This window comes from Anomalospiza imberbis, chromosome 19, assembly GCF_031753505.1.
Source record: "Anomalospiza imberbis isolate Cuckoo-Finch-1a 21T00152 chromosome 19, ASM3175350v1, whole genome shotgun sequence".
NCBI lineage: Eukaryota > Metazoa > Chordata > Aves > Passeriformes > Viduidae > Anomalospiza > Anomalospiza imberbis.
In genome coordinates, this window is record NC_089699.1 from 9,157,608 (window position 1) to 9,181,045 (window position 23,438).

The 23,438-nt window shown below is 42.3% G+C and overlaps 2 protein-coding genes and 1 long non-coding RNA gene across 5 annotated transcripts in view; 1 reads left to right on the forward strand and 2 right to left on the reverse strand.

Moving 5' to 3' along the window:
- Positions 1-13,018, forward strand: part of ABCC3 (ATP binding cassette subfamily C member 3) — a 47,081-nt gene extending 34,063 nt beyond the window's left edge. For all 3 annotated transcript variants that reach the window (XM_068209603.1, XM_068209604.1, XM_068209605.1), the window contains 14 exons: positions 471-638; positions 1,356-1,539; positions 2,445-2,550; positions 3,214-3,367; positions 4,780-4,987; positions 5,771-6,081; positions 6,824-7,023; positions 7,122-7,248; positions 8,211-8,312; positions 9,269-9,415; positions 10,345-10,503; positions 10,871-11,037; positions 12,003-12,197; positions 12,825-13,018. In XM_068209603.1, the coding sequence (XP_068065704.1) occupies positions 471-638; positions 1,356-1,539; positions 2,445-2,550; positions 3,214-3,367; positions 4,780-4,987; positions 5,771-6,081; positions 6,824-7,023; positions 7,122-7,248; positions 8,211-8,312; positions 9,269-9,415; positions 10,345-10,503; positions 10,871-11,037; positions 12,003-12,197; positions 12,825-12,933 (2,337 nt within the window). In that variant the 3' untranslated portion in view covers positions 12,934-13,018. The remainder of the gene's footprint in view (positions 1-470; positions 639-1,355; positions 1,540-2,444; positions 2,551-3,213; positions 3,368-4,779; positions 4,988-5,770; positions 6,082-6,823; positions 7,024-7,121; positions 7,249-8,210; positions 8,313-9,268; positions 9,416-10,344; positions 10,504-10,870; positions 11,038-12,002; positions 12,198-12,824) is intronic.
- LOC137485220 (uncharacterized) lies at positions 6-5,884 on the reverse strand. The gene is made up of 3 exons (XR_011005221.1): positions 5,764-5,884; positions 2,501-2,584; positions 6-1,728 (listed from the first exon to the last, which is right to left on the reverse strand). It is a non-coding gene; the product is annotated as an uncharacterized lncRNA (long non-coding RNA).
- A 2,032-nt stretch (positions 13,019-15,050) lies between the features above and the next one.
- Positions 15,051-23,103, reverse strand: ANKRD40 (ankyrin repeat domain 40). Its single transcript, XM_068209606.1, has 5 exons — positions 22,941-23,103; positions 19,846-19,994; positions 18,412-18,888; positions 17,409-17,590; positions 15,051-16,207 (listed from the first exon to the last, which is right to left on the reverse strand). The coding sequence occupies exons 1-5, from the start codon at positions 23,090-23,092 to the stop codon at positions 16,067-16,069; spliced, it is 1,101 nt and encodes a 366-aa protein (XP_068065707.1). The 5' UTR covers positions 23,093-23,103; the 3' UTR covers positions 15,051-16,066.
- Positions 23,104-23,438: the final 335 nt, after the last annotated feature.

Below are 23,438 nucleotides of genomic sequence, written 5' to 3' on the forward strand. Positions count from 1 at the left end.
TATCATCCCTTAACACATTTTAATGAGAAACATTTACATCTGTGTTTACCAACAAAGATATTCTTTTCTCATAGGCCACTAAGTTTGAGGTAGATTTCATGAAATGGTGTGGAAATGGGGATTTGTGTGTAAAAGGAAATATGTGGAAGATGTTCCAGGTGTCACAGCCCTGCTTTGAAATTTGCATTTTACATCCTGGTTGACAGTTTTGCTTTTTATAGTTTTGTGTTTTAACAGCTCCCTTTAGGAGCTTATTAAAAAAAGACTTACTGCATCTCCAGTTTGCTGGGTGAGTGGAAAGTTTGGCAGTGAACAGGCAGGTCTAGAGGCATTCTGTGCCTGTCTCTGGGTGGGTTATTCTCTTCAGTGTCTCATGTTTCAGTTTAGCACCCGAGTGCTGGGCTGGGTGAGAACCATGAGAAGTCAGAGCTTTTGTGTGACATGTTTTGTTCTCTCCTGTCTCCCTCCAGGGCATCAACCTGTCGGGAGGACAGCGGCAGCGTGTGAGCCTGGCCCGTGCTGTGTACAGCAGCTCGGATATTTTCCTGCTGGACGATCCCCTGTCCGCCGTGGACTCACATGTGGCCAAGCACATCTTTGACAAAGTCATTGGCCCGGATGGGGTCCTGAAAGGAAAAGTGAGCCGGGGTTTAGATCCTCTTAAAAATGCACACAAACTCAGGAACACAGAAGCTGTTTCACCCCCCAGACCTGAGTGACAGCTCATTCCTGAATTTCTGTGTGTAGCTGGCAACATGGGTACCTTTCCTCACAGCCCAGGCTGTGGTGAAACACTGCTCACACATGCCCAGGAACGCTGTGGTCTGGTCAGAACGTGTAGAGGCAGAAACCTGCCCTGTCTTTTAAAATCCCTCCTCTATGAGATCTCCAAAAAACAAGGCATGTGCTGGAACATGCACAGGTTGGTGGTGTTAATTGTTGTTTCTCGGAGGCAGCACAGGCGGGAAGCTGCACCAAATACGGATGTTACAGAGGACTTTGGCAACAGCAACCCAAACTGCAGTGGCTTTGCTGCACCTTCCACTCCTGCTGCCATCTTCTCAGATCATCTTGAAGCTCAAAAGGGAAGGGCTGCAAAGAAAATCATCATAAGGGAAGGAGGGAATGATAATTCAGTGTGTTTACTTTCCTCTCTGTTTTTGTCAGCAGTAGGAGCAAAGCGAGTTTATGTACATCATGCCAAGCTGATTTGCCTAATGTGGACAGTGTTATTTCACTGGGCATTTCACCTTGACACAATAATTCATTCCCTGTCCCAAAAATGTATTTGGCTTGCTGAGTACTGTCAGTCAGCAAATGAGGGATATGTGTTTTTTTTCCTTTTCCCTATCCAGACCCGAATCCTGGTAACCCACGGCATTAGCTTCCTACCTCAGGTAGACCATATAATTGTCCTGGTAGATGGCAAAATCTCTGAAATGGGATCTTACCAAGAGCTTCTGAAACAAAACAAGGCCTTTGCAGAATTCCTCCGGAATTATGCACTGGATGAAGACATTGAAGAGGATGAACCAACAAGTACAGTATTATTTTTTCTTAAAATATGTCTTCTGTCAACAAGATTACAGAGATTTTCTCTGTAAAGTGTCCCCTGGTCCTTCATGGCATTTTCCTTTCTGTACTACCATGGAAATTACTGTCTGTGGCTGGTCTGTATTACTGAGAAATCTTTTCACAAATTTCTTTCAAAATTCCATGTGGATTGTCCTAGAAAAAAACAATTCTTGTCTTAGAAATTATTTTAAACTTGGGAATTTATTTTAGGATTAGAAAGGTCAAGCTCAGCAAGAAGACACAGTAGCCAAGAATAAACAGGGCTTGCTATCAAAGGGGCTACCCAGAGTCTGGTGTGTTTTCTCTTTATATGTGGTTGGGGTATTTTTCATGTAGCAAAGTCCAAGTGACTTTTTAATCTTGGGTTGCTTTTCAGCTTCATTTGATTCTGACAAAATGCTGCAAGATAAAAGCATTCATGTGGATGTTTCCCCTGTGTGATAGTGTTCCCACGCTCTATTAATGCAGCACTGCTGCTCTCCAGCCTGGCAGAGGGGCATGCATAGCACCTTCCAGCCACAGCAGAGGCTTGCAGGACTCCTGAAGTGACTCCCCCAGCCCAGGATTATGCCTTGAATGTGCCCAATAAGTGAATTTAGCTAGAACCATCTCTTAACACAGGCAATAGCCTGGCATTCTGATGGGTTAAAGAGATGTGATACAAATGCATTTGGCAGCCGACCTGCCTCACAAGATCTTTGCAATTTTGTTAGAAGTGATGCACAGAAGGGATACACACCAAGCTAGAGGGGAGCTTATGCACTATGATTTTCCTGCAGGGGTTTTCTTTTCATGGCTCTTACTTTGTATAGCCACCTTTCTCTGTGCTTTTCTGTGGCAGAAAATTGAGGTGTGATCTTGTCTTGCAGTGCTGGAGGAGGAAGAAGTGCTGCTGGCTGAGGACACCCTGAGCATCCACACAGACCTGGCCGATAACGAGCCCGTGACAAACGAGGTCCGCAAACAGTTTCTTAGGTAAACACGAGGTCCTTGCTTTTCTAGTCTGGGTCTGGGGTAAAAAACATCTTTCAGATGTCAGTCGCATTCTGCTTCTTCATCTGGGCTTCAGTTTCCTCAATTTCCTCTCATAAATAAATTTGTTTAGTATCCTTTTAGAAACAAATGTGAACACACAAGATCAAACATCTATTTCTTCAGTCTTCAGTCTGGACTGAACTCATTTCTAAAAGCAGCTCTCTGGTTCTCAGGTAACACCGTGTGTATTTACCCACACAATGGTGAACTGCTGCCAGACGTGTGAAAAATAAATTCCTTGCATTGCACCATTTCATTGGGAGCCTTGGAAATCTCTGAAGGTTGTTATAATCATACCCATAGGTGCTGTCCAGCTACTGCTGATATGAAAACAGAGAAGCTCAGGGTTTAGTTTGAAATGTCTGCCTTGCCATGAAGCCTCTAAAGGCCTTTCCTAAAGAGCTCAGGTTCTGCCACAAGCCTTTCTTAGATCCTGTATTTCTGGCAGCCCTGAACATACAGAGAGGTGGTAGAAGCACCCACAGCTGGCATGGGAACTTAGTGGAAGAGCTGGGAATAAATCAAATTCACTACATCCCAGCCTTGCCTTAGCACTGCTGCAATATGCCCTTCTTCTCCTAATGACTCTTCTGTTTTAACTAGGCAACTTAGTGTAGTGTCTTCTGAGGGAGGAGAATGTCCCAACAAAATGTCAACGAAACGAAGAGTCTGTGAGAAGAAGCCAGCAGAGCCTCCTCTTCCAAGAAAAAGTGCTAATGAGAAACTTATTCAGGCTGAAACCACTGAAACAGGCACGGTATGTTTTGATTCCCCCCTCCCCTTTTCTACCTTTTTTTTTCTGTTTGAAAAAGAAATCCCCTTTATTTTAACATGAGATCCAGTTCTGTTAAATATGTGTATAAATCACAACTGCAGACCTTAGGCATTAATCTGATGGCCAGTGATCCTTCAGATTAGGGATTTTGGCAGAGATTTTTGGCACCTAACTAGCCCTATATACTTAGGAGAACAAAAAAAAAAGGGAAAAAAAAATCCCTTCCAGTTCCCTCCACAGTCACCCAATACTGCAGAGCCCTGCATTCCATCAGCCCTGCCTTTGCCTCACAGAGCTTTCAGCACTGTTGGTTTTTAAACTGTTTGGCTGCTGCTGAGTCCAGCTGCAGCACTAGGTTACACAAACCAGCTGCCTCTGGGTGCCAGTGAGGCTGTTCTGCCTAAATACCTGCCAACCCAAGTACAGAGCACTTTGTGCTTGTAGGTACAAAGGGGCTGTATTCCTCCTGAGTAGGGCCAGGGAGAGAAATGGGAACAGGAAAAAAGAGAAGATGGGAACACAAAGGTAAAAGAAAGGAACAGAAAGGAGCAGCAGATGGAAGAGGAGCAGGGAGGTTTGATTCAGAAAAAGCCCCTTCCCTCCACTTTAGAAGGCTCAGTGTGTCCTGTTTAGTCTGATGTACATGGTCCATGGCACAGACCTGCTTTTTCTGTGGGTTATTTTAGCCTTCAAAGTCACTAATCAACGACACTTGTTCTTTTAATTATTCCTCCTTACACTTTTTTGTAAGGACTGAGTTTTGTCCTGAGTCTCTATCTCTTTTTGCTTCTCTGCCTTTTTGCACTACCTTAGAGACAGCATCTTTACTTATTGCCATAAACATCATCTGTTTATGTTCTTGGTGGAGTGCATTAGCATTTGGTACCTCATTTAAGTTGTTGTGAAGACACAGAGTGGAGGCATGTTCAACACTCTTCCTTAAATAGGCCATTTAAAGTTGTCTTGAGTATGATACTCCTGCCAAGTTGCTTCTACTTCCTGAAAATCTTGGCTCCTATTCTTATTACCTGTCTTTTGCTGCTATTTGATCTAGCTTCTTTCTTTCCTTTTTTTTTTCTCAGCCCTCTGGCATAGTCTTAAAAACTAAAACCCCACAAAAATAATGAAATACCGATCCTCAACATGGAGGAGAAGAGTATTTCAGAGATATTTCTGACTTTTTTTGAAAGCCATCATCCTGACAGGGAGCCTAGGCAGATGAACCTTTCTCTGTAGTGTTTAGGAGTTCAGGCAGTTTTGAGTTAGGCTGGTGTCAGAGTGTGTTAAAGTTTTGTCAGCAGTTCCTCTCACAAAGAATTTTTCTATCTCATAATTCTCTCTAAACTCCTTCTTGTGTGGGTTGTGCAAACCAGCTTTAGTGTGTGATTTTGCAGGTAAAGCTAACAGTGTTCTGGCAGTACATGAAGGCTGTCAGCCCTGTCATTTCTTTGGTGATCTGTTTCCTGTATTGCTGTCAAAATGCTGCTGCCATCGGGGCCAACGTGTGGCTCAGTGACTGGACCAACGAGCCGGTAGTAAATGGGACTCAGCACAACACATCCATGAGAATTGGGGTCTACGCTGCCCTGGGCCTCTTGCAAGGTGAGGGCAGGTAAAATCATCGTGCCCCAATGTTTTGGAATGAGGTTTTAGGTCAGAAAGCCATGGCACCAGTTGCTAGTGGTCCAAAAGGATGGTAGGTTAAGATTATCTATTAGGAAGAAATTATTTACTGCACTGGAGGTGAGGCCCTGGCACAGAGTGCCCAGAGAAGCTGTGATTGCCCCATCCTGGAAGTATCCAAGGCCAGGTTGGATGGAGCTCTGAGCAGTCTGGGATAGTGGTGGTAGGGTTGGAACTGGGTGATCTTAAAGGCCCCTTCCAACCCAAACCATTCTGTGGTTCTGTGATTCTATGAAAATTGCCCTCCCAGCTCCTATGCTAAGCAAGGGATGTCATGTAACCTGGAGCTACACAGTCTGAGCTCAGCTCAACGCTTTCAGTTTTGTTGTGAAGCCCTTGAGGGGGGGTTGAACAGGGGATGTGGAAGCTTGAGAGGCAAGTTGGAAAGAAAACATGAAAACTTCAGTGCAGAAGGGGATGAAGGGTTGGAATGAAGTTGTCGCATTAGGACATCATGGAGGATTGTGGAAAACAGCAGGAAGATGGTTGTGTGTCTGTTTTCCATAGAGAGGATGGTGAATCCTGTGGATGTTCCTGTGCCTTAGGCAGCAGTGGATGCAGTGCTGATGTGCACAGGAAGAGAGGGTGGGCAGGGAATAAAGTGAAGCAAAACAAGCTTGGAGCACAACAGGAACTGCCAAGGGTCAGGGAGCTGTGAATCGTGGACATCATGGGATAACACATCTGCTCCTCACCTGCCAGGGCTCATAGTGCTGATCTGCTCCTTCACCCTGGCCATGGGGGGCATCAACGCTGCCCGGACCCTCCATGCTGCACTGCTGGAGAACAAATTCCACACGCCACAGTCCTTCTATGACACCACCCCGACTGGGCGCATCATCAACCGTTTCTCCAAGGACATCTATGTCATCGATGAGGTCATCCCGCCCACCATCCTCATGTTCCTGGGGACATTCTTTACCTCCTTGTCCACCATGATCGTTATCATAGCGAGCACTCCGCTCTTCGCCGTGGTTATAGTCCCACTGGCAATTCTCTATTTCTTTGTTCAGGTAACTGGAAAAATGTGTGACAACTGTTCCAATTATTCCATTCCTTTTTTTTTTTTTTTTTTTTTTTTTTTAGGGAAACATTGATTTGGGGGGAAAATGGAAATACCTGAAATAGCTATGTGTTTATATAAACAAAACATTATTTATTTTTCTCAGGAAAAGAAATGTCCTGCAAGATGTGGCCATGAAATAGATAGACATAAACTTTTTTAGCTTTTAAGTAATAAAAAGTAAGCTTACTGCTAGAGCCAACACTGCAATGCATGTCAATATTTTAAAGTGTGGATGTATTTGACATACTGATAAGTTTTCAAGGTAGTGAGGAATTAAAATCTTGAAAATAGAAAGCATCAATTTTATTGATTTCTGAGGAATAAGCAAGCTTATTTTACAGACTGTAAATAGAGACTCGATAATGGAGGTGCAAATGCACAATTTGTTTTCTTGGAAAATGAGGCTCCTACAAATGGATTCATTCTGCTAGATTATATTAACTAAATTTAAAGGGACATAAATAAATTCAACTTTCAGTCTACAGAAATTGCAGTTACCTAATACTCTTTTGTGGAATGATAAAAAGGTAACTTTCTTGATATTCTTGTTAATTTTAGACAATATTTTAGAGGGTTGAAGTCCATTAGTAGCAATCTCCTTTAAATCCTATACCTAAGAAATTCTTCACTGTTAATTAAAAAAGTGAAAGTATTTAATGAACCTTTCAATTTCCTGTGACAAATGGCAGCGATTCTATGTCGCAACCTCCCGCCAGCTGAAGCGCCTGGAGTCTGTGAGCAGATCCCCTATCTACTCCCACTTCTCAGAGACTGTGTCAGGGGCCAGTGTCATCAGAGCCTACAGGAGAGTGAAGGCCTTCGTGGACATCAGTGATTCAAAGGTAGATGAAAATCAGAAGAGTTATTATCCTGGCATAGTGTCCAACAGGTAAAACATAATTTCTTGTTTCCACTTAGATAACCCTGTTTGCAAAATTGGTCCCAGGCAACCTTTTCATACACTGCTTACCCCTGCATTCTTCCCAGGTGGCTGGGCATCCGAGTTGAGTTTGTGGGGAACTGCATTGTCCTTTTTGCTGCCCTTTTTGCTGTGATTGGTAGGAACAGCCTGAATGCTGGCCTGGTGGGACTGTCAGTGTCCTACGCGTTACAGGTACATGTTACAGCTTTATTGGAGGGGTTTACATTTTTGTAGATGATGTGGATATATTAGCAATAATCTAAGTGCTTGCTAAAGCTGGAGTTAGTAAGGAAATAATTAAAATGAGTAGTGGGATGTTTGGAAAACAGAGATTCACACTGGGTGCTGAAATCATCAGCAAGCTCACCTGAAGAAGGATCTCAGGGCACTTTGGGAGCATCAAGGCTGTGCTGCACCTCAGTACCCTCAGGGGTGGCACATGGGAGACCCAGGAAGTGCCAGAACATCAAGAACAGAGCGTTTGAGCAGCGTGGCTTAATGTGTTGTGCATCAATCCTGCTGTGCAGCACATTGGTGTGTCCAGGTAATTACAGGCAGACCGGTAGGATTTATAATTAGACAAGGCAAACTCTAGTGACCCAGGCTGTGGAGAATGTAGCAGATTTAATGGCCTCACTCTTGCCAGAAGCATTTTAGATACCCTGAGTGTGCAAAGTTGCTGTTAGTAGTTTTCCAGTGAAACACATGATTTGGGGAATGACTTCCTTCCAACTTTTTTTGAGAGGGCCAAGTGTTAAATCAGCAAGAAGCATCATCATAATCTTCTTCATGAAAGCACTTGATAATCTGTATATTTCTTGTCCCAGTAACTGTATTAATGCAAAGGTAATTATCTCATTTGTAGCATTAATGTGAATCTATGTCTTAATAGCAGTGTCTGCTGACGTTGGAGGTTTTTGGGGTTAGCTTTTTCTGTGGCTTTTTTGGGAGGGGTTTTAGTGTTTTGTTCATGCTGGGTTTTTTTTTTTTTTTGTTTTGAGGGGAGTTGTTGTTTTTGGGGGGTGTGTTTTGGTTTTGTGGGGGGGGGTGTTTGTTTTGAGGTTTTATTTTGTTTTGTTTGTTTTGGTTATGTGGTTTTTTATTGTATGTATTGATCCTCTGTGGGTAATATTTTGTTCCTTGTCTTCCCCAAGGTGACCTTGTCACTGAATTGGATGGTCCGAATGACTTCTGAACTTGAAACCAATATTGTGGCTGTGGAAAGAATAAAAGAGTATTCAGAAACTGAAACAGAGGTCAGCTACCACAAGTCCAGCATGCTCAGCAGCAAGATGAAAATTTTAATGCACACATTTACATGTTCTTTCTTGAGGCTCTTGAGAGATGGTTCCTGCTCTGAGAGTTATCATTTAACTTGAACAAATGTCATGCTCTGAACTGTAGTTTTTTTCTATCACAGCTCCAAATTATTATTGCTGTCATGCAGCCTGTGCTTAACATCTCATTTTCTGCTGCTGTGAGTGGCTATAGCACAGGAGATGAGTTTCACATCAGAATATTGGTCCCTTTGTGTTTGAAGTGTTTGATGCACAGTCTCACCTGCGCTGCTGGTGCCATGGTCCTGCTCATGAGCAGAGCTGCAGTACAATCATCAGGCCTTACACATGTTTTCAGTAGTACTTCTATTTAATCAACTTAATCAGTCCTCACCTCCCATGAGAAAACATCTCTAGGAACACTGTACTGCTTATCCAGGAAATCATCCAGTCGCCTACCTTTGTTGCCAAAGACTTCTGAAGCTGGCAGGTGGAGCTGTGCCAGGAAAGCTTTTCTGGACACACTGCTTTGTTAGTCCTATGTGCATACTAAGAATTAAGAAATGGAGGAGAGCTGCAGTAAACGGTTCTGGAGATCAAATATTTAATCTGGAACAAAAAAAGGTAGCTAGACAAGATGTGTGATATGTGTTATAAACCAGAGCTTGAGCTGGCAGAAAACTGGCAGTGTTCTGTTAAAGTTGATGGGAAAATATTCATATCCATTGAGGATTCATCCCTCTGTGCTCAGAGTTTTTTCCTGTTAACTTCACAACAAAGATAAATGGGTGGATACTTAGGACCCAATGTTTTTTCCCCGTTATAAATTTATTTGGTCATGGAGATCTGATTTATTAGATGAAATCCTTTTATCTGAGCTTAAATTATTTTTTCTCAAACTTATGTGAGGCATTTCTGACTTCTGTTTTCCTCAGGCTCCCTGGATCATTGAGGGCAAGAGTCCCCCAGAAAACTGGCCATCCAAGGGAGACCTGGAGTTTGTGAATTATTCAGTGAGGTACAGGAAGGGCCTAGATCTGGTGCTGAAGGATCTAAACCTCCAAGTGCACGGTGGGGAGAAGGTGAGTTACCAGCTGAATGTCTGCTAGAACTTTGCTCTGGGTCTCCAGTGACAACTGTGGAGTAGAGGAGAGGGTCTAGAGGAACACCAGTGCCAGGGCAGGAGCCAGCAGTGACACCTGTGCTGTCCATGTGCCAGCATCCTCCTGGCTGGAAAGCAGTAGAGTGAATTGCATGGGACTTTCCAGACTTCCCAGTTCATTTGGCAACAGGCTGCCATACACCACGTGGGAGGCACCAATGCAAGTGACAAAAACTCAGTGACAAGAATGCTTTTCTGAAGCAGTGCAGATGGGAGAAGGAATTCCATTTTTTTCTGTTCTTTGACTTCCCCTGTGAAATTTTTGGCATGGAAGCAAATGACATTCTTTGCTTCCTTAATCAGGAAATTGTCTTTATTCTGGGAGATTCATTTCTTCATGCTTTGATGGAAAGTTCTGAGGTTTGCCTGATGAAGACAGAATAATTAGCAGGGGAAAGTCCTTTCCTGAACAGGCTGTTGCTAAAAAATAGAGTTGCCCTTATTCTAAGCAGACAGGATGACAGCATCGTTCTGGCATGGAAATACACGTGCTTACCATGAAGTAAGAATTGCCCCTAGAGAGCCTTTATTTTTTGTCCTTGAGTGACTGGATCTACCATGGGTGTCCCAAATCACCCAAAGTTATGTAGGATGGCTCTAGGCCTGTGTTATTCATTATATTCATGACATGTGATATTTATATGGAATGTCATTCCAATTACATGAATGCCAATAAGTACATTACAGTGTACCCAGGGTTTGTAGGGAAGGATGGGACATTCTTTCTTAGATTCATATCTTCAGTGAAACCTCTTAGAAGAATCTTGGAAGGTTGTTTGGGAGTTTTTTATTGGGTATTGTTTTCTTCTTAACTATGTGCTTTGTTGTTAAACCTGCAATTTGTTGTAGATTGGAATTGTTGGCAGAACTGGCGCAGGGAAGTCCTCCATGACCCTCTGCCTCTTTAGGATCCTGGAAGCTGTAAAAGGGGAAATTAAAATTGATGGCGTGAAAATTTCAGAAATTGGTCTCCATGACCTTCGATCGAGGCTAACAATTATTCCTCAGGTACTGTTTCTGTGTGTCACAATGAAGGACTGTTTTCTAGCAGCTTAACAAACCATAAATAATGGTTTATCCAAAGAGGAAAGTGTTTTGTTACACTCAGAAAATTGTTTCAGAAAAACAAACTATTTATACTTTACTGGTCTCATCCTGCCACCTTATAAACTGAGTGATAAAAAAGGATTTAGGATAAACCATCTTTGGAGCTGAAAGTTGAGTTTGAACTGTATAATGTAATGTATTTTCAGAGAGGATGGGATTGGGAGGTAGCCTACCTGCAATGCAATGGGCACCTCGAAGCAGCAGCCCACAGTACCTGTACTTGAAGCCGCTAAAGCACTTGTCTAATGAAAATTGGTTTTATATCCAGGATCCTGTTCTCTTTTCTGGAACACTGAGGATGAACCTGGATCCATTTAATAAGTATTCAGATGAAGAAATATGGAAAGCACTTGAACTGTCTCATTTGAAGAGGTTTGTCAGCAGTCAGCCATCCATGCTGGACTATGAGTGCTCAGAGGGAGGAGAGAATCTTAGGTAAGGAATGCTTTGACTAGAACAGACACTGAGCTGCCATTCAGCTGTGATCATGGGTGACACCTGAGCACAGGCTGACACTGGTCTGTCATATCTGAAATGATTCAGCCACCTGTTTCTGTTCCAAGAAAGCCACCAATGTTCAAAGATTTCCCTCCTCTTCTGCCTCTGCCACACATGATCTGATTTCTTCTCCCAAACCCAAATCCTATCTTGTCAGAAAGAAGTTTTAGGATGACAGGATATTAGGGACAGGCAGCCCCTTAAGCACATTTTGGTAGGAAGGGAAATGCCATGATAACATTACTGCTGTGCTGAGGAAGAGTTCTCTGCCTGACACTTTAGCAATGTTTATTTTCCATTACTATTTGAAAGGCCCATGAAGACATGACTGGGGATGATAAAATGCCATGTTCTGATATGCTTCTTTGGCTTCTGAAAGCTCTGGTGTCACCAGATTGCATGTGATGAATGTTCAGCTCCTTCCTCATGCTGCAGACACTCAGAGACTGAGTCTGGGCTATGTTTGTGGCAGGGGAGGAAGTCTGGGTTGCTCAGATATATGTATATGTTTTATTTTTTATGGTAGAAAGGACTTGCAGCCTCATAACATTTTCTTTTCATTTTTTATTTTTCTCAAGTTTGCATATGCTCAGTGTTATCAGAACTGTGTGTATTTCTGAAAGCTTGGGCAGAAATGTTGTCATTAGCTGCCCTGGCTTTTGTCACTGTGATAAAAGGCACATTTGGTGGCTCTGCCAGCACAGGGCCAAGCAGTAAGTGATCCTATCATTGTTAGTGTAGGCAGGCTGCAGCCTGCATGGGTGAGCTATGGGGCTGACAGAACAGACAGCTTGCAAAATATTTCAGGGTTTTTTGGGTAACACGATGAGCGACCTGCTGAACACAAGTGGCTGTGAGCAGTGGGGGAGCTGGGGACAGTGAAAGGCTGTCTGTGCTTGCAGTGTTGGCCAGAGGCAGCTCGTGTGCCTGGCCAGAGCTCTCCTGCGCAAAACCAGGATCCTGATCCTGGATGAAGCCACAGCCGCCATCGACCTGGAGACAGACGACCTCATCCAGATGACCATTCGGACACAGTTTGTGGACTGCACGGTGCTGACCATTGCACACAGGCTGAACACAATCATGGATTACACCAGGTAAAATCTCTGAGTAGTGCGTGGCAGCTCGTGGATTTGCTGGGGATGTGAAGCAGCAGCACTGGTTTTCTCTAGACATGAACACTGGTTCTCTTGTCGGGCAGTGTGTAGGCAATGATGTGCTATATTATCCCAGAATTTCCAGCCCCGATTTCGCCTCTGTGGGCATAGGAAACGGGTTCTATATTCAAAAACCAGCTCTGTGCAGGGGACACTGCCCAGGGACACTCCTGGCACTGTCTGGAAGCTGATGGAGCCTTGTTAAACCAGCAGCTGCTGTAACTTCTTCACTATCAGGATGCTATTTTGATTACTTGAAAATATATTAGTATTCTTCATGAGCTTTTATCTCCTTGCTTTCTGGATCTATAGTTTCAGTTCCAGATGCTTTTTTCCCCTCGTCTTGCCCCTGGCAGACAGTGACTGTCCTTTAATGTTATTAGTCAAGCAGCAGCTCAAGGAGAATGTTTATTATCTGTTGTGTTTTAACATGTGAAAATAATTGAGGAAAACAAAAGCAAGGCAAAGATTAGAGAAGTTTGCTTTGTGACACAAACAGGTACCACATTCCTTGTGAGGAATTTTCTGACACATCTTTCCCCCCACACCATCTTTTGTTTTGTACAGGGTTCTTGTTCTAGACAATGGGACCATAGCTGAATTTGACAAACCTGCAAACCTCATAGCAGCCAAAGGTATTTTCTACAGTATGGCCAAAGATGCTGGACTGGCATGAAGAAAAGATCCCGTGGGTTTTGGTTTGGTGTTTTTTTTAATATTCCTGACTTGCCACAAAAGTGACTTGTGAATGTACTGTAATTTACAAAACAGTTTTTGTAGTAGACTCAACTTGTGATATGTGAACAAAGTATTTTACAATTATAAGGACCAAGAAGTGAATTTTACATTTTAAAATATTTTCTGTATACATAAAGTATTTTATTACATGTTTTTTTCCCAAAGAATGACAAATATTCTGCCAAGAAAACGTACACAGCACAATTACGTACTGCATTCAGGTTTGTAATTAGTAAATTATATTAATGGTACCAAATACACCTGAGTTGTGTGTTTTCTGCATAAGGATTGATAGGATTTGAAGTGAAAAGACAGACCCAGTTAAGCTGACTCAGCTAAGTAACTGTGTAATCTCTGAGTGGTTCCAACCTGTTCCTTTCAGTGTTTCTCCCAGGACAAGGGAGTTGTGGGACCTTTAGGACCCTGTCCAGGGCAACTTCAGCATTATAAAATTCCTCTTCAGCCTAAGGAGCAACATGTATTTATAGTTAAACCTACAAATGGCTTCATATAAAACATTAACTACACAGATTTTTTCCAATTCAGTAGACCCCACCCAAGCTCACAGGGACACGACTGGACCAGAGGTATCAGAAGTTTGCTGTATGTCTTTGGGTAGGAAGTCACTAAGAGTAAGTCTTCACTTAAGCTGAACATGCATGCTGAGACAGGTGTGTATTTAGTTTATCTTGTTCAACTCTCAATCATCTGAAATAATGGGCAATTTGTTTTGCAGAAATAATTACCTATTTTATTATTGATAACCAGGCCTCCTCAGATAAAAGGAGGCCTGTGTTCAAACAGCATTTGCTGCTAGAATCTGCTAGGACTTCTTTTGCTTTAGTTGTTTGTCTTACACTAAACACTCCAGAAAACCATCCAGCAAGAAAAAGTTCCTATGTTTTATGAGAAGGAACGCACAGAAAAATTTTGAGAAGACAAAAATAATAATTTGTTAATTCTTACAAATTAATACTTCTTAAATAGAAAATGCTTGGCTGCAGATTCAGGTTATTAGACATTAGCATTTCATGTAGCAGAGCACAAAGTAATGAATTATTTATCACACACAGAATGTAATGGTTATACACTGATGGAATTGGGGAGTTAATAGTATCTTCCTGGTATAAACTGCACAAGGTATAAAAGTATTCCTGGGAATGCATCGATAGGGATCAGCACCTGTGCAAGGTTGCTGCCCCAACACCTGAGCTGTTCTTTGGGGGGTCCTACTGGTTATCCCTGAGTCCTCCTGGATTCAGCCAATGCCTGAACCATCCTGTGCTGGGGAGAAGGCAGCAGCCAGTGTGACGTGAGGAATGACAATTTTATTATTCCATTACAGAGAACTTAATATTCCACCAGCAATCTGGTATAAAAACAGATACTGTCAACGACTGGGACTATGTTTGACCTCTGGCACTTTGCAGAAGAGGCTTTTTCAGTGTGACAAAACCTTGTGTATTCACCTGGGGAGACTGAGCTTCGGTGTGGTGCCTGGGCACAAAGAGAATTCAGGTGTTAGCAGGGATCTGTGTTGGCAGCTGAGCCCGCAGCTGGTGCAGGTTGGGAGCTCCCTCTGGTGTGCTCAGTCCCTGCGCTCCAGGCGCTTCCAGGAGCTGAGAGCAGCGAGCCTTCGGGGGACAGTTCCCACTGGATTGGCAGTGACACGGGCAGCCGGTGTCCCTTACCTGCCGCAGCCCCCAGGACGGGTGGAGGCTGTGCTTGGTCCCCAGCTCCAGGCACAGGGACTCAGCCCAGGACTGCCCCAGCAGCCGCATGGACGCTGCTCAGGCGCTGAACTCTGAGACAAGACAAAAGATAAATTCCTTTGGCAGCTGCAGTTTCCAAAGAAATTGGGGGGAATGTGAAGAAACAGGAAAACTCAGATCAGTTTGGTACATTCTGTTTGCCTGTTACATCTCATATTTTGTTTATTCATCTAATCCACAGTACCTGCTTTTCATGTGGCCTAGCAGAGTAGAACTCTTCCTCAAATTCAAGTGACTAAATACTAAAATCCTAAAAAAAATCAGATAAAATTCAGCTCTTAAATACTTTTCAATTTCTTTATTTGAGAATTTCACAGCAAAGTAGTCAAATTATGAATTTTAAGTAACTGTGATTTTCTTTTCAGTAAACTGCATGGGTAAACACAAGTCACAGTGAAAAAAAGAAAATACATTGCATAGGAACATCAAGCTTGGCTATTTGCCCAGAAAACTCTGGGTACTTCACTAGTTTCTTTTTACACAGGTACCTTTATAGGTTCAAGATGCATTTTTTCTCAGGAATGTAGAGATCAAAGGAAAATAAAATTACATTTTATGTGCTTTTAAAAGGGGAAATTATAGCAACACTGAAGAAATGTCAACACAGTAACAAAAATAGTATATTAAATTGCACATGTAATTACATGTCAATTGCTCATGTATATATTAACAGACAACACTAAAAGGGATTTTGGTTAGAGCATATTTATTATTTGGATAATTACTGTCACTTTTATTTTCAACCTGAGAAATAGGGAAAAGTGTAAACAGGGATTAAGGAATCACTATAAGTCACTTGATAGAATTTAAACTTGACATAGTTTTGTGCTTCCACAGATGTAAATCCTTATGGTTTTTCTCCCTCTAAGTAAGATAGAACTTAATAAACATTATCTAAAAAGAGAATATTGATGGTAATGGACTCAGTAGAAATATTAAATCGGCTTCATGGCAGGTTCTTTAGCTTGAGTACCTCTGCTATTTTATAGCAAACAAATTATTAAAACAGCTTAAGGTAAGCCTTTCCCTGAGCGCTGCTAACTCTGCAGTATTTAATTAACTTTTTATAAGGAAGTGTTGCATTAACAGATAATTCTACCAATACTTCCTGTGCATTGAGCTACTTCTATACCAGACTCACTGTTCTTAGATTAACTAGAAGCTTTAAATGTGCTTAACCACTTCAGTTTATTTCACAGTTAACAAAATAGATTTTTTCACCTCATTAGCCCTTATAGGTACTGTTTTTCAAACATAATTGTAAAATGAAAGATAAATGTATTTTGGTTTATTCCTTAATTAGTATGTAAGTTCTGATGCCTTCTTGTTATACCCACTCTGTTCAGAAAGTGTTGGGACTCTGAAAAGTAAGTTTTTGTCGCTTACTGTTAGAACAAGCTCCAGTTCTTGGAAATCCTGTAGCCTTGCAACATCCTTGTCCTTTAAACAAATACAATAAGGAGTTAGGTGATGGTGTCTGTTAATTTTGCAGAGGTAAGTTAAAATAATAAGCTCATACTAAGACAAGGTATGTATTTATTTGTAACTATGACAGTTCTTTACAGTGAACTGGAAAGGAAGTAATCCTGTTGCATCTTGTATTTACTCTGGGGTCTTATTCAGCTATTCCCTTAAGTCTATTTTTAGGAGGAATGCAACACTGAAAGTGAGTGCAAGTGAGAGTGGGATTACACTTATCAAGATCTACTGCAGGGCACCCAAACCCTCTTTTTTTTTTCCCTTGCTAATTCTTAGAAGCTGATGAATTGATGCTTGCATCTACCCAAGGAGGTCCTGCATGTGGACCTGCATGGCTTCCTTCAGAACTACCCAGCAAGGCCAGCTCTGAGCCCCTGCAGCAGTGCTCTGCTGCTAACAACAGTACACCGAGTCAGGTTTGTGTCACTGCAGAAACAGTAGGGCTCCTGAAGTCCTACCAGAGAGCCTGAAGCGATTAGAGATGAAAATAAAAAGTTCCTTCAACAATAACTGAAGTTGGAAAGTGACAGAATTGCTTATGTCTTTTTTTTTTCCTCCACTTCTTGACTAACACAAAGTAAGACATCCTATAGTCAGTGAAGATGCAGCAGACTAATGAGATTTGCCCCACAAGTGATGCCAACAATACTCTGTAAGGATTTCAGAGTGAAATTAAAGTCCATAGTGAGTTGGTAAAACAGGTCAGCAGTTCCCTTCTCTGTTGGCTACAGGGTAAATGTCACTGAAGGAAGGGCAGTTATGTACAGAGTAACCCTGAAAAACACCTCTGTGCAAAGGACTGCAGCCAGGCCTTGCTGAACTCACAGAGCTTGGTTGAGCTCTGCACGCCTTTTAAATGCTGTTGGTAGCTCACGGTGGTGTTGTGATGCACTGAATTTTACAATGGAGGCATGAAATCAGGTATTAACTGGGTTCAGCACCAAATGGTTAGGAAAGGAGGTGATCGAGAAATTTGAGAACCTTTTTACGTAAGAAATCCCTAACAAGTGCTGAATGTTGCAAGTTGAGCAGAGATTTTTCATTTTTGGTTTGATTTTTTTCAATATGGGCCTATGCAGGTGACCAACAAATTATTCCTTTATAACAATAACCTAAAAATCTCTTTTATAAGTTTCTACACTTCAAAAGGCAGAGCTCTTACCTTTCTTAACACTGTATTTGGTAATTTTCTGATCTTCTGGACATGCTCAGGGTTCACACCCAGCTCATGGCAACTCACTCGGAGCAGCTCCTTGTAGGTCAGTTCTTGCCTGTCCAGTTCAATTTCAATGAAGTCATTTTCTCTAAGATGAGGGGTTTGTATTCTCACTTTAAGCACCAGTTCTATTAGAAATAAAAAGTCACATTAATAGGCAGAGGTATAAAGGAATTGGAAACAATATCTCTATAAAAACTTCCAGGTGTGTCTATGTTCTATTAATGTCATTTGTGTCACTGGTAAGAATACACGAATCCTCAGAAAGCAAAATCTGGAACTGTACGACCACGGTTTTAATTAGATTGATTTTCATCAAACTATATGAAAAAATCATAGCAAATCTAATGCAATATATGTGTGCATGTCTGAACCATTGCATTGAATACTCTAATTGATTTAAGCTGATTTAACAGCAGCTTATACTGGTTATCAATTTCCTCAGCAATCCAAGATTGCTTTTATTGGTATTTCTTGTTTTCAGTTCACTTCTCATTGCTACCCCATGGTAACGGAATGCCTTTTACTTGAAGAACAACATTCTTAATGGTAACTGGAATTCCAGGTTTCCCTCTCTGGGCAGGCAAAATTTCCCTGCAGAACAGGCAGATCCTCGAACAGCTCAGTGCAGACTGAGCCATGTGAGGTTCTCTTGAGCTCACTGGCTTCTTGCTCGTGATCTGTATTTGCAGCTTGGACTATGCTATTTAGAGAATCGGATTACCCTGGTGTCTGTATGCTTTTATAGCAATTGAGACAGCAAATGTTTACATCAATATTTTAATAACAGTTCTAGCAGAAACAGGGTATCTGCCTCCTTCATTCCCTTGAAATGTTTCCTGAATGCCTAAGCATGGCAGTCTGAAAGTCTCTGGAAACACATGATTAGTCTGCACTGCATAAGGTGTCAGAAGAGCAACACAAAGACAGAAGAGATTTTTGGTGCTACCTTGCATGTTGAGTGGAAAAGCTCCTGTGAAGAAAACGGGCTGAAAGGCCGGCACAGGTCCCATGCAGGAGCTGTTCCCTTGCTGGGGTAGGGACTGGTTGGATCCTGCAGGTGAAGAGGGACTTCTGCCCCAAGACACCGACCCCTGGTAAACAGGAGCTCTCTGGAGGACAGGATTTGGGTGTGATGGCCCAGCAGACCCTCGAGACAGGGGTGGGATGTCCCTGTTGGGAGGCGCCTCAGGAGCAGCGTTCCCAGGCTGTAACGGAGCTCGTGCTTGTCCGCAGGTGTCCAAGTCAGGTACAGATGGAAAGTTGGTGTCTTGTGGTTCCAGGTGTGAGAGATTCCCATTCAGGGTAGGATCTGGAATGCTGGTACTCAAGGTGTTGTAAACATATGGGAAAGGTGGGTTAGCCAGGTAATTGGGGATGATTGGCAGATCTGAATCTTGCTTTAAGTCTGGGAGTTCATCTTCCACTGTAAAACAAACCAAACAACATTCTCCAAGACTGTTTTTTTTTCCTTGGAGAATGCAGTGTTAAAAGCATCACGGGTTAAAAGATGCATCAGGAAGCACCATGTGTTTTTTTCCTACAATAAACAGAATGCTCAGGTGTTGCCATACAATCATAAAAGCTGAGTATGATTCTAATCATTCTGGGGGTGCTAATTTCTTCTAAACACTGCAGTACTTCTGTTTTGGCTTGTTTTAATCTGTAGCAGAATATTGTAACATGGTCTCTGGTGGAATAATGCTGTCATCTTCAAAATGTAGCAGGCAACAAAAAACAAAGGGTCGTATGTTGTTGGATATTTAGGTAGAGGATAAAGGGAAGGGAACATGCAGTACTGGGAGAGCTGCAGCATTACCCATTCAACAGCTGGGAGAGACAACAATGAAAACAAAACCAGACACTGGGGAGACAAGAGGTCGCTAATCAGCCACATTTCAAATTACTTATCACCTCTAGCAGCAAAACCTGCTCTGTTCCAGCAGTTGCAAAACATTATAGAGAGGCTCTACCAATGTCCTTTAATGAGCCATTTATCTGGGCTGGTAATTTTTGATGTATCCAACCCAGAACATGAGGACAATCAGGTGTTGCTCATAGAACAGCTTCCTACAAATTCGAGAGATTTTTCTCCTGCTGTCCTTCTGAAAACTGGAAACTGCATCTACCTGGCACACAGCATTCCTCAAAATAGTTTTCTTAAATTTCCAGTGTTTTGAAAAAAGTTTGGCTAGCTGGGTATTGGTAATCCCCTTTACTTAAAACTTTGTTTTCTTACCACGTAAACACTCTAGAAAGCAAGTTCTAATACTAAAATCCAAACACAGTATCTTCACATGCAAAACAAAGATTGAAGCGCACATGCTTTGAACACCCTTTTACCAATCTTTGATGATCATATGGCACAGTCACTATAGGTTACCTCCCAACATCTTCCTGATCTCTCTCTTGGATGTTAACTGGGCTGGCCTCTCCCCTTTCTTTGTCAGGATGTCCTTGTCAGCCCCAGCATGCAGCAGATAAGCCACAACCGCCACATGGTTCCGCTTGCAGGCCCAGTGCAAGCAGGTCCTGCACATGGAAAACATGAATGCTGTGTCAAATCCTGAGTTATGGCAGATTTGTTTCTATTCATTCTTGCTGCCTATGAGAAGAACACTCTGTGTACATGTAAAATAAGCTTGAGTTGCAAACTTCATTGGAAATTTGCCCTGGACTGGGAGTCTGCAGTGGCACCTGCTGATGTCATTTTCTCTTTGCTCCAATGCTCTTTACTGCAGTAGTATTTTTAAAGTTCGGGATCTTTTCAATTTATTATTTCTTAGGCTACACTCTTTAGGCTACTGGAAAAATAAGTATGAAAGTAAGGTTTGTGTATGATATTTTAATCTTTGAAAGAATCGTCTGTACTTAGAAAACTTGTGTTTGTGTATATGTGATCTATTACTGGTATCTCCCTAAGATATGTACTCTAATTAATGCTGCCAGCACAAGTACTTGCACTTTCTGGCAAATAATTTATGTTTAAAATGTTGTAAGTATCATTTCTAAGAACAGTTCTTTGCCCAGTTGCCATTTGCTGCATCAGTAACTACTCAGCTTAGATCTGCAGACAACTAATTTTCGGCAATCTGTAAGTGATGCACAGAACTAATCCCTTTTCTGTGTTTTCAAATTATTATTTGCAGTTTCTGACTACAGAAACATATTAAGGAAACATAAAAGCTGCTTAGTGCTCAGATCTTACTTAGTGTGTTTATTAAGTACTTACAGACTCACACATTAAATTGCTATAGAGTTGTACCATTCTTTCCTACCCCATGTTCTAGTGATAATTGACCCTTCTCTAGCTTTTATATTTTATTTTAATTCTCTAGCTCCAGCTGAAGAAAAATTCTTCAGGAAAATTAACATGCTCAACCCTTCTCCAAGTTTATTTATTTATCTGTTAAGAATTATATAAAATAAAGCAGAGATAAACAAACTTAGAAGGCAAAAAACTTTCAGTTGAAAGTCCAGCTTCAAAAAGCTTTTTCCACTTCGGGTGGTTTGGTTTGGTTTGGTTTGGTTTGGTGGGGTTTTTTTACAGAAAGACTGCAAAGTCAGACAGACAGGGTGGTATTTGCATTGAGAACAAAATTTGCTGGTTTAGTTTTTAGAGAAGATACGTAAAGCTCAACAGCACAGCCTCATTTTGGGATTCATCCTGGCCATTCCACATGGCCTGTGCAGAGAGGAACCATCCACCCATGGACCTGATACACACCAAAATCTAAGTACTCAGCACCTCTAAGAATCACACATACTAAGAAGCTCACTGCAAAAATTTTAATTGTACAAAGTTAAACAACAATGAAGATCCATTTATAACCATGGTTAAAAACTACCAGATCATTATTTTTAAAAATAATTAATTTTATTACAAGACTTATATTGTAAAATGTAGGTGAACTTAATGGGAAGAAATGATGATGTTTAACATCAGTTCAGAAGGTTAAATGATTTCTTTATTATAACTATGTTATAATACATTAATATACTATATAAAAGAAGATACTCAAACTACATACTTACTTTCTTTAATTATCATATCTAACTACTAACAACTTGTGACCTTGTTCTCAAGAGTTTAAACACAAGATTAACCATTAGGCCCAAACAATCTTCACTAGAATTTAATTAAGTAATCACTCTTAAGTAAATAATTTTCCAAGTACATTCTATATGAGAAAAACAAAGAGCAGAAATAAAAATTGTTTTCTCTTTCTTTCTCTCTGTACACCGCTATAAAAAATCATAAAAAAGAGAAAAATGTACTACTACAGACTTATTTCATCAATTCCAGTTTTAGTCACAAACTTATTCTGATGACAGGCTGTTTTTTTATCTCACTCACTAAGATAATTCAGCATCCTTTGAATCTGTTGCTTTAATTTTTTACAAGCTTTAATTTTAATCACAATTTAAAGCTCAAGTTATTAAGTGTTCCGTGCTTCTCAAAACTGCTGATTGAACTTTCATCTTTAAAAGTCTTGCTCCTTTTTCTCATTTTATTTTTCCTACTTATAAATATAATGTCAAAGAATCCTAGAATGGTTTGAGTTGTAAGGGACCTTAAAGTTCATCTCATTCTCCCTGCTAGGGGCAGGGACACTTTCCACTAACCCAGGTTGCTCCAAGCCCTGTCCAACCCAGCCTTGAACATTTCCAGGACAGGAGCAGCCACAGTTTCTCTGGGCAACCTGTGCCAGGGCCTCCCCACCCTCACAGGGGAGAATTTTTTCCTTACATCTAATGTAAGTCTCTCCTCTTTTAATTTAAGACTGCTGCCTCTTGTCTTATAACTATCTATCCATGTAAAAAGTTGTTCCCCTGTTTTTTTTATTATTTCAAGCACGAAACAGCACAGTAAATACAGGCTGAATTGAACCTGCAGAAAACAGTCTCCAAAAATGCCTGAGCATTCCCTCTAAAATCTTCCTTCAAATAAAATTATGTGTGTGTTTATGTCTAGTGTTACTTGCACAAGTGTCTGTTACAGAACAGCCTTCCCTTTAACGTCCTCAGGTGGATCTAAACGAGATGCCAAATCCCAAGTGTTTGTACACATCGCTGGAACAAGTTCCCTGCTTGAAAGTAATTTTCAAACTTGACTTAATAATAAATATTTCTGCTTAGGCAAGAGCATGTAAAGCCGAGGTTTGTGTTCGGACAGACCACGCCGTCTCAGGCTGGGGAAAAAAATCAAAACCAACACAACAAAGTAAGTCCACAGCGACCTGGAGAAGGGGCAAACGGGGCAGGAGGTGGAGCGGGGATGCGTGTTTGTGACCCTGGTTATCCTCTCTGGAATAGGGACAGCTCCATAGCAGAGTATTCGGAGGCGGATCGACCTTTTCTTTCCTCCTCAATTCACCCCGCCTCGCCTTTCACGCGCGGAGCGCACCGGCAGCAGCCTCCGCACGGGACCGCCCGGGCCGAGCTCCCCGAGAGACTGGGTTCGGGGGGCGCCCTTACCATCCGTTGACTTCATTCTGGGAGTTGAGGCCGACCCCCAGCTCCACGAGCCGCCGCACCTCCTCCGCGTCGCCGAGCGCCGCCGCCTCCCGCAGCCGCTCCTGCCGCTCCCGCTCCGCCATCTCCCCGCAGGCGCCGCCCGCGTCCCGCATCGCCTCCGCACCCCCGCGGCCTCCGCACCCCCGGGGCCGCCGCCGCCTCCGCACCCCCGCGGCCGCCGCCGCTGCCTCCGCACCCCCGCGGCCGCGCTCCGGCGTGGGGGACACTATTGCCGGTGACAACCCGGCGCCGACAGCCGGTTCCGGGGCGCGGCCCTGCCCGGGGACGGGCCAGACGGGGCAGGCCCGGGTAAATGCTGTTTAATTTGCACGCAGGTACAGCGTACCTGCTGTCTCCTGCGCTGCTGATTGTTTTTGCGGGCCCCCGATTCAGCATAGGGTGAATCACGGAATCATCGAGGGTTAAGTGTTGGGAGGGACCTTATCAAGGTAATTTCGG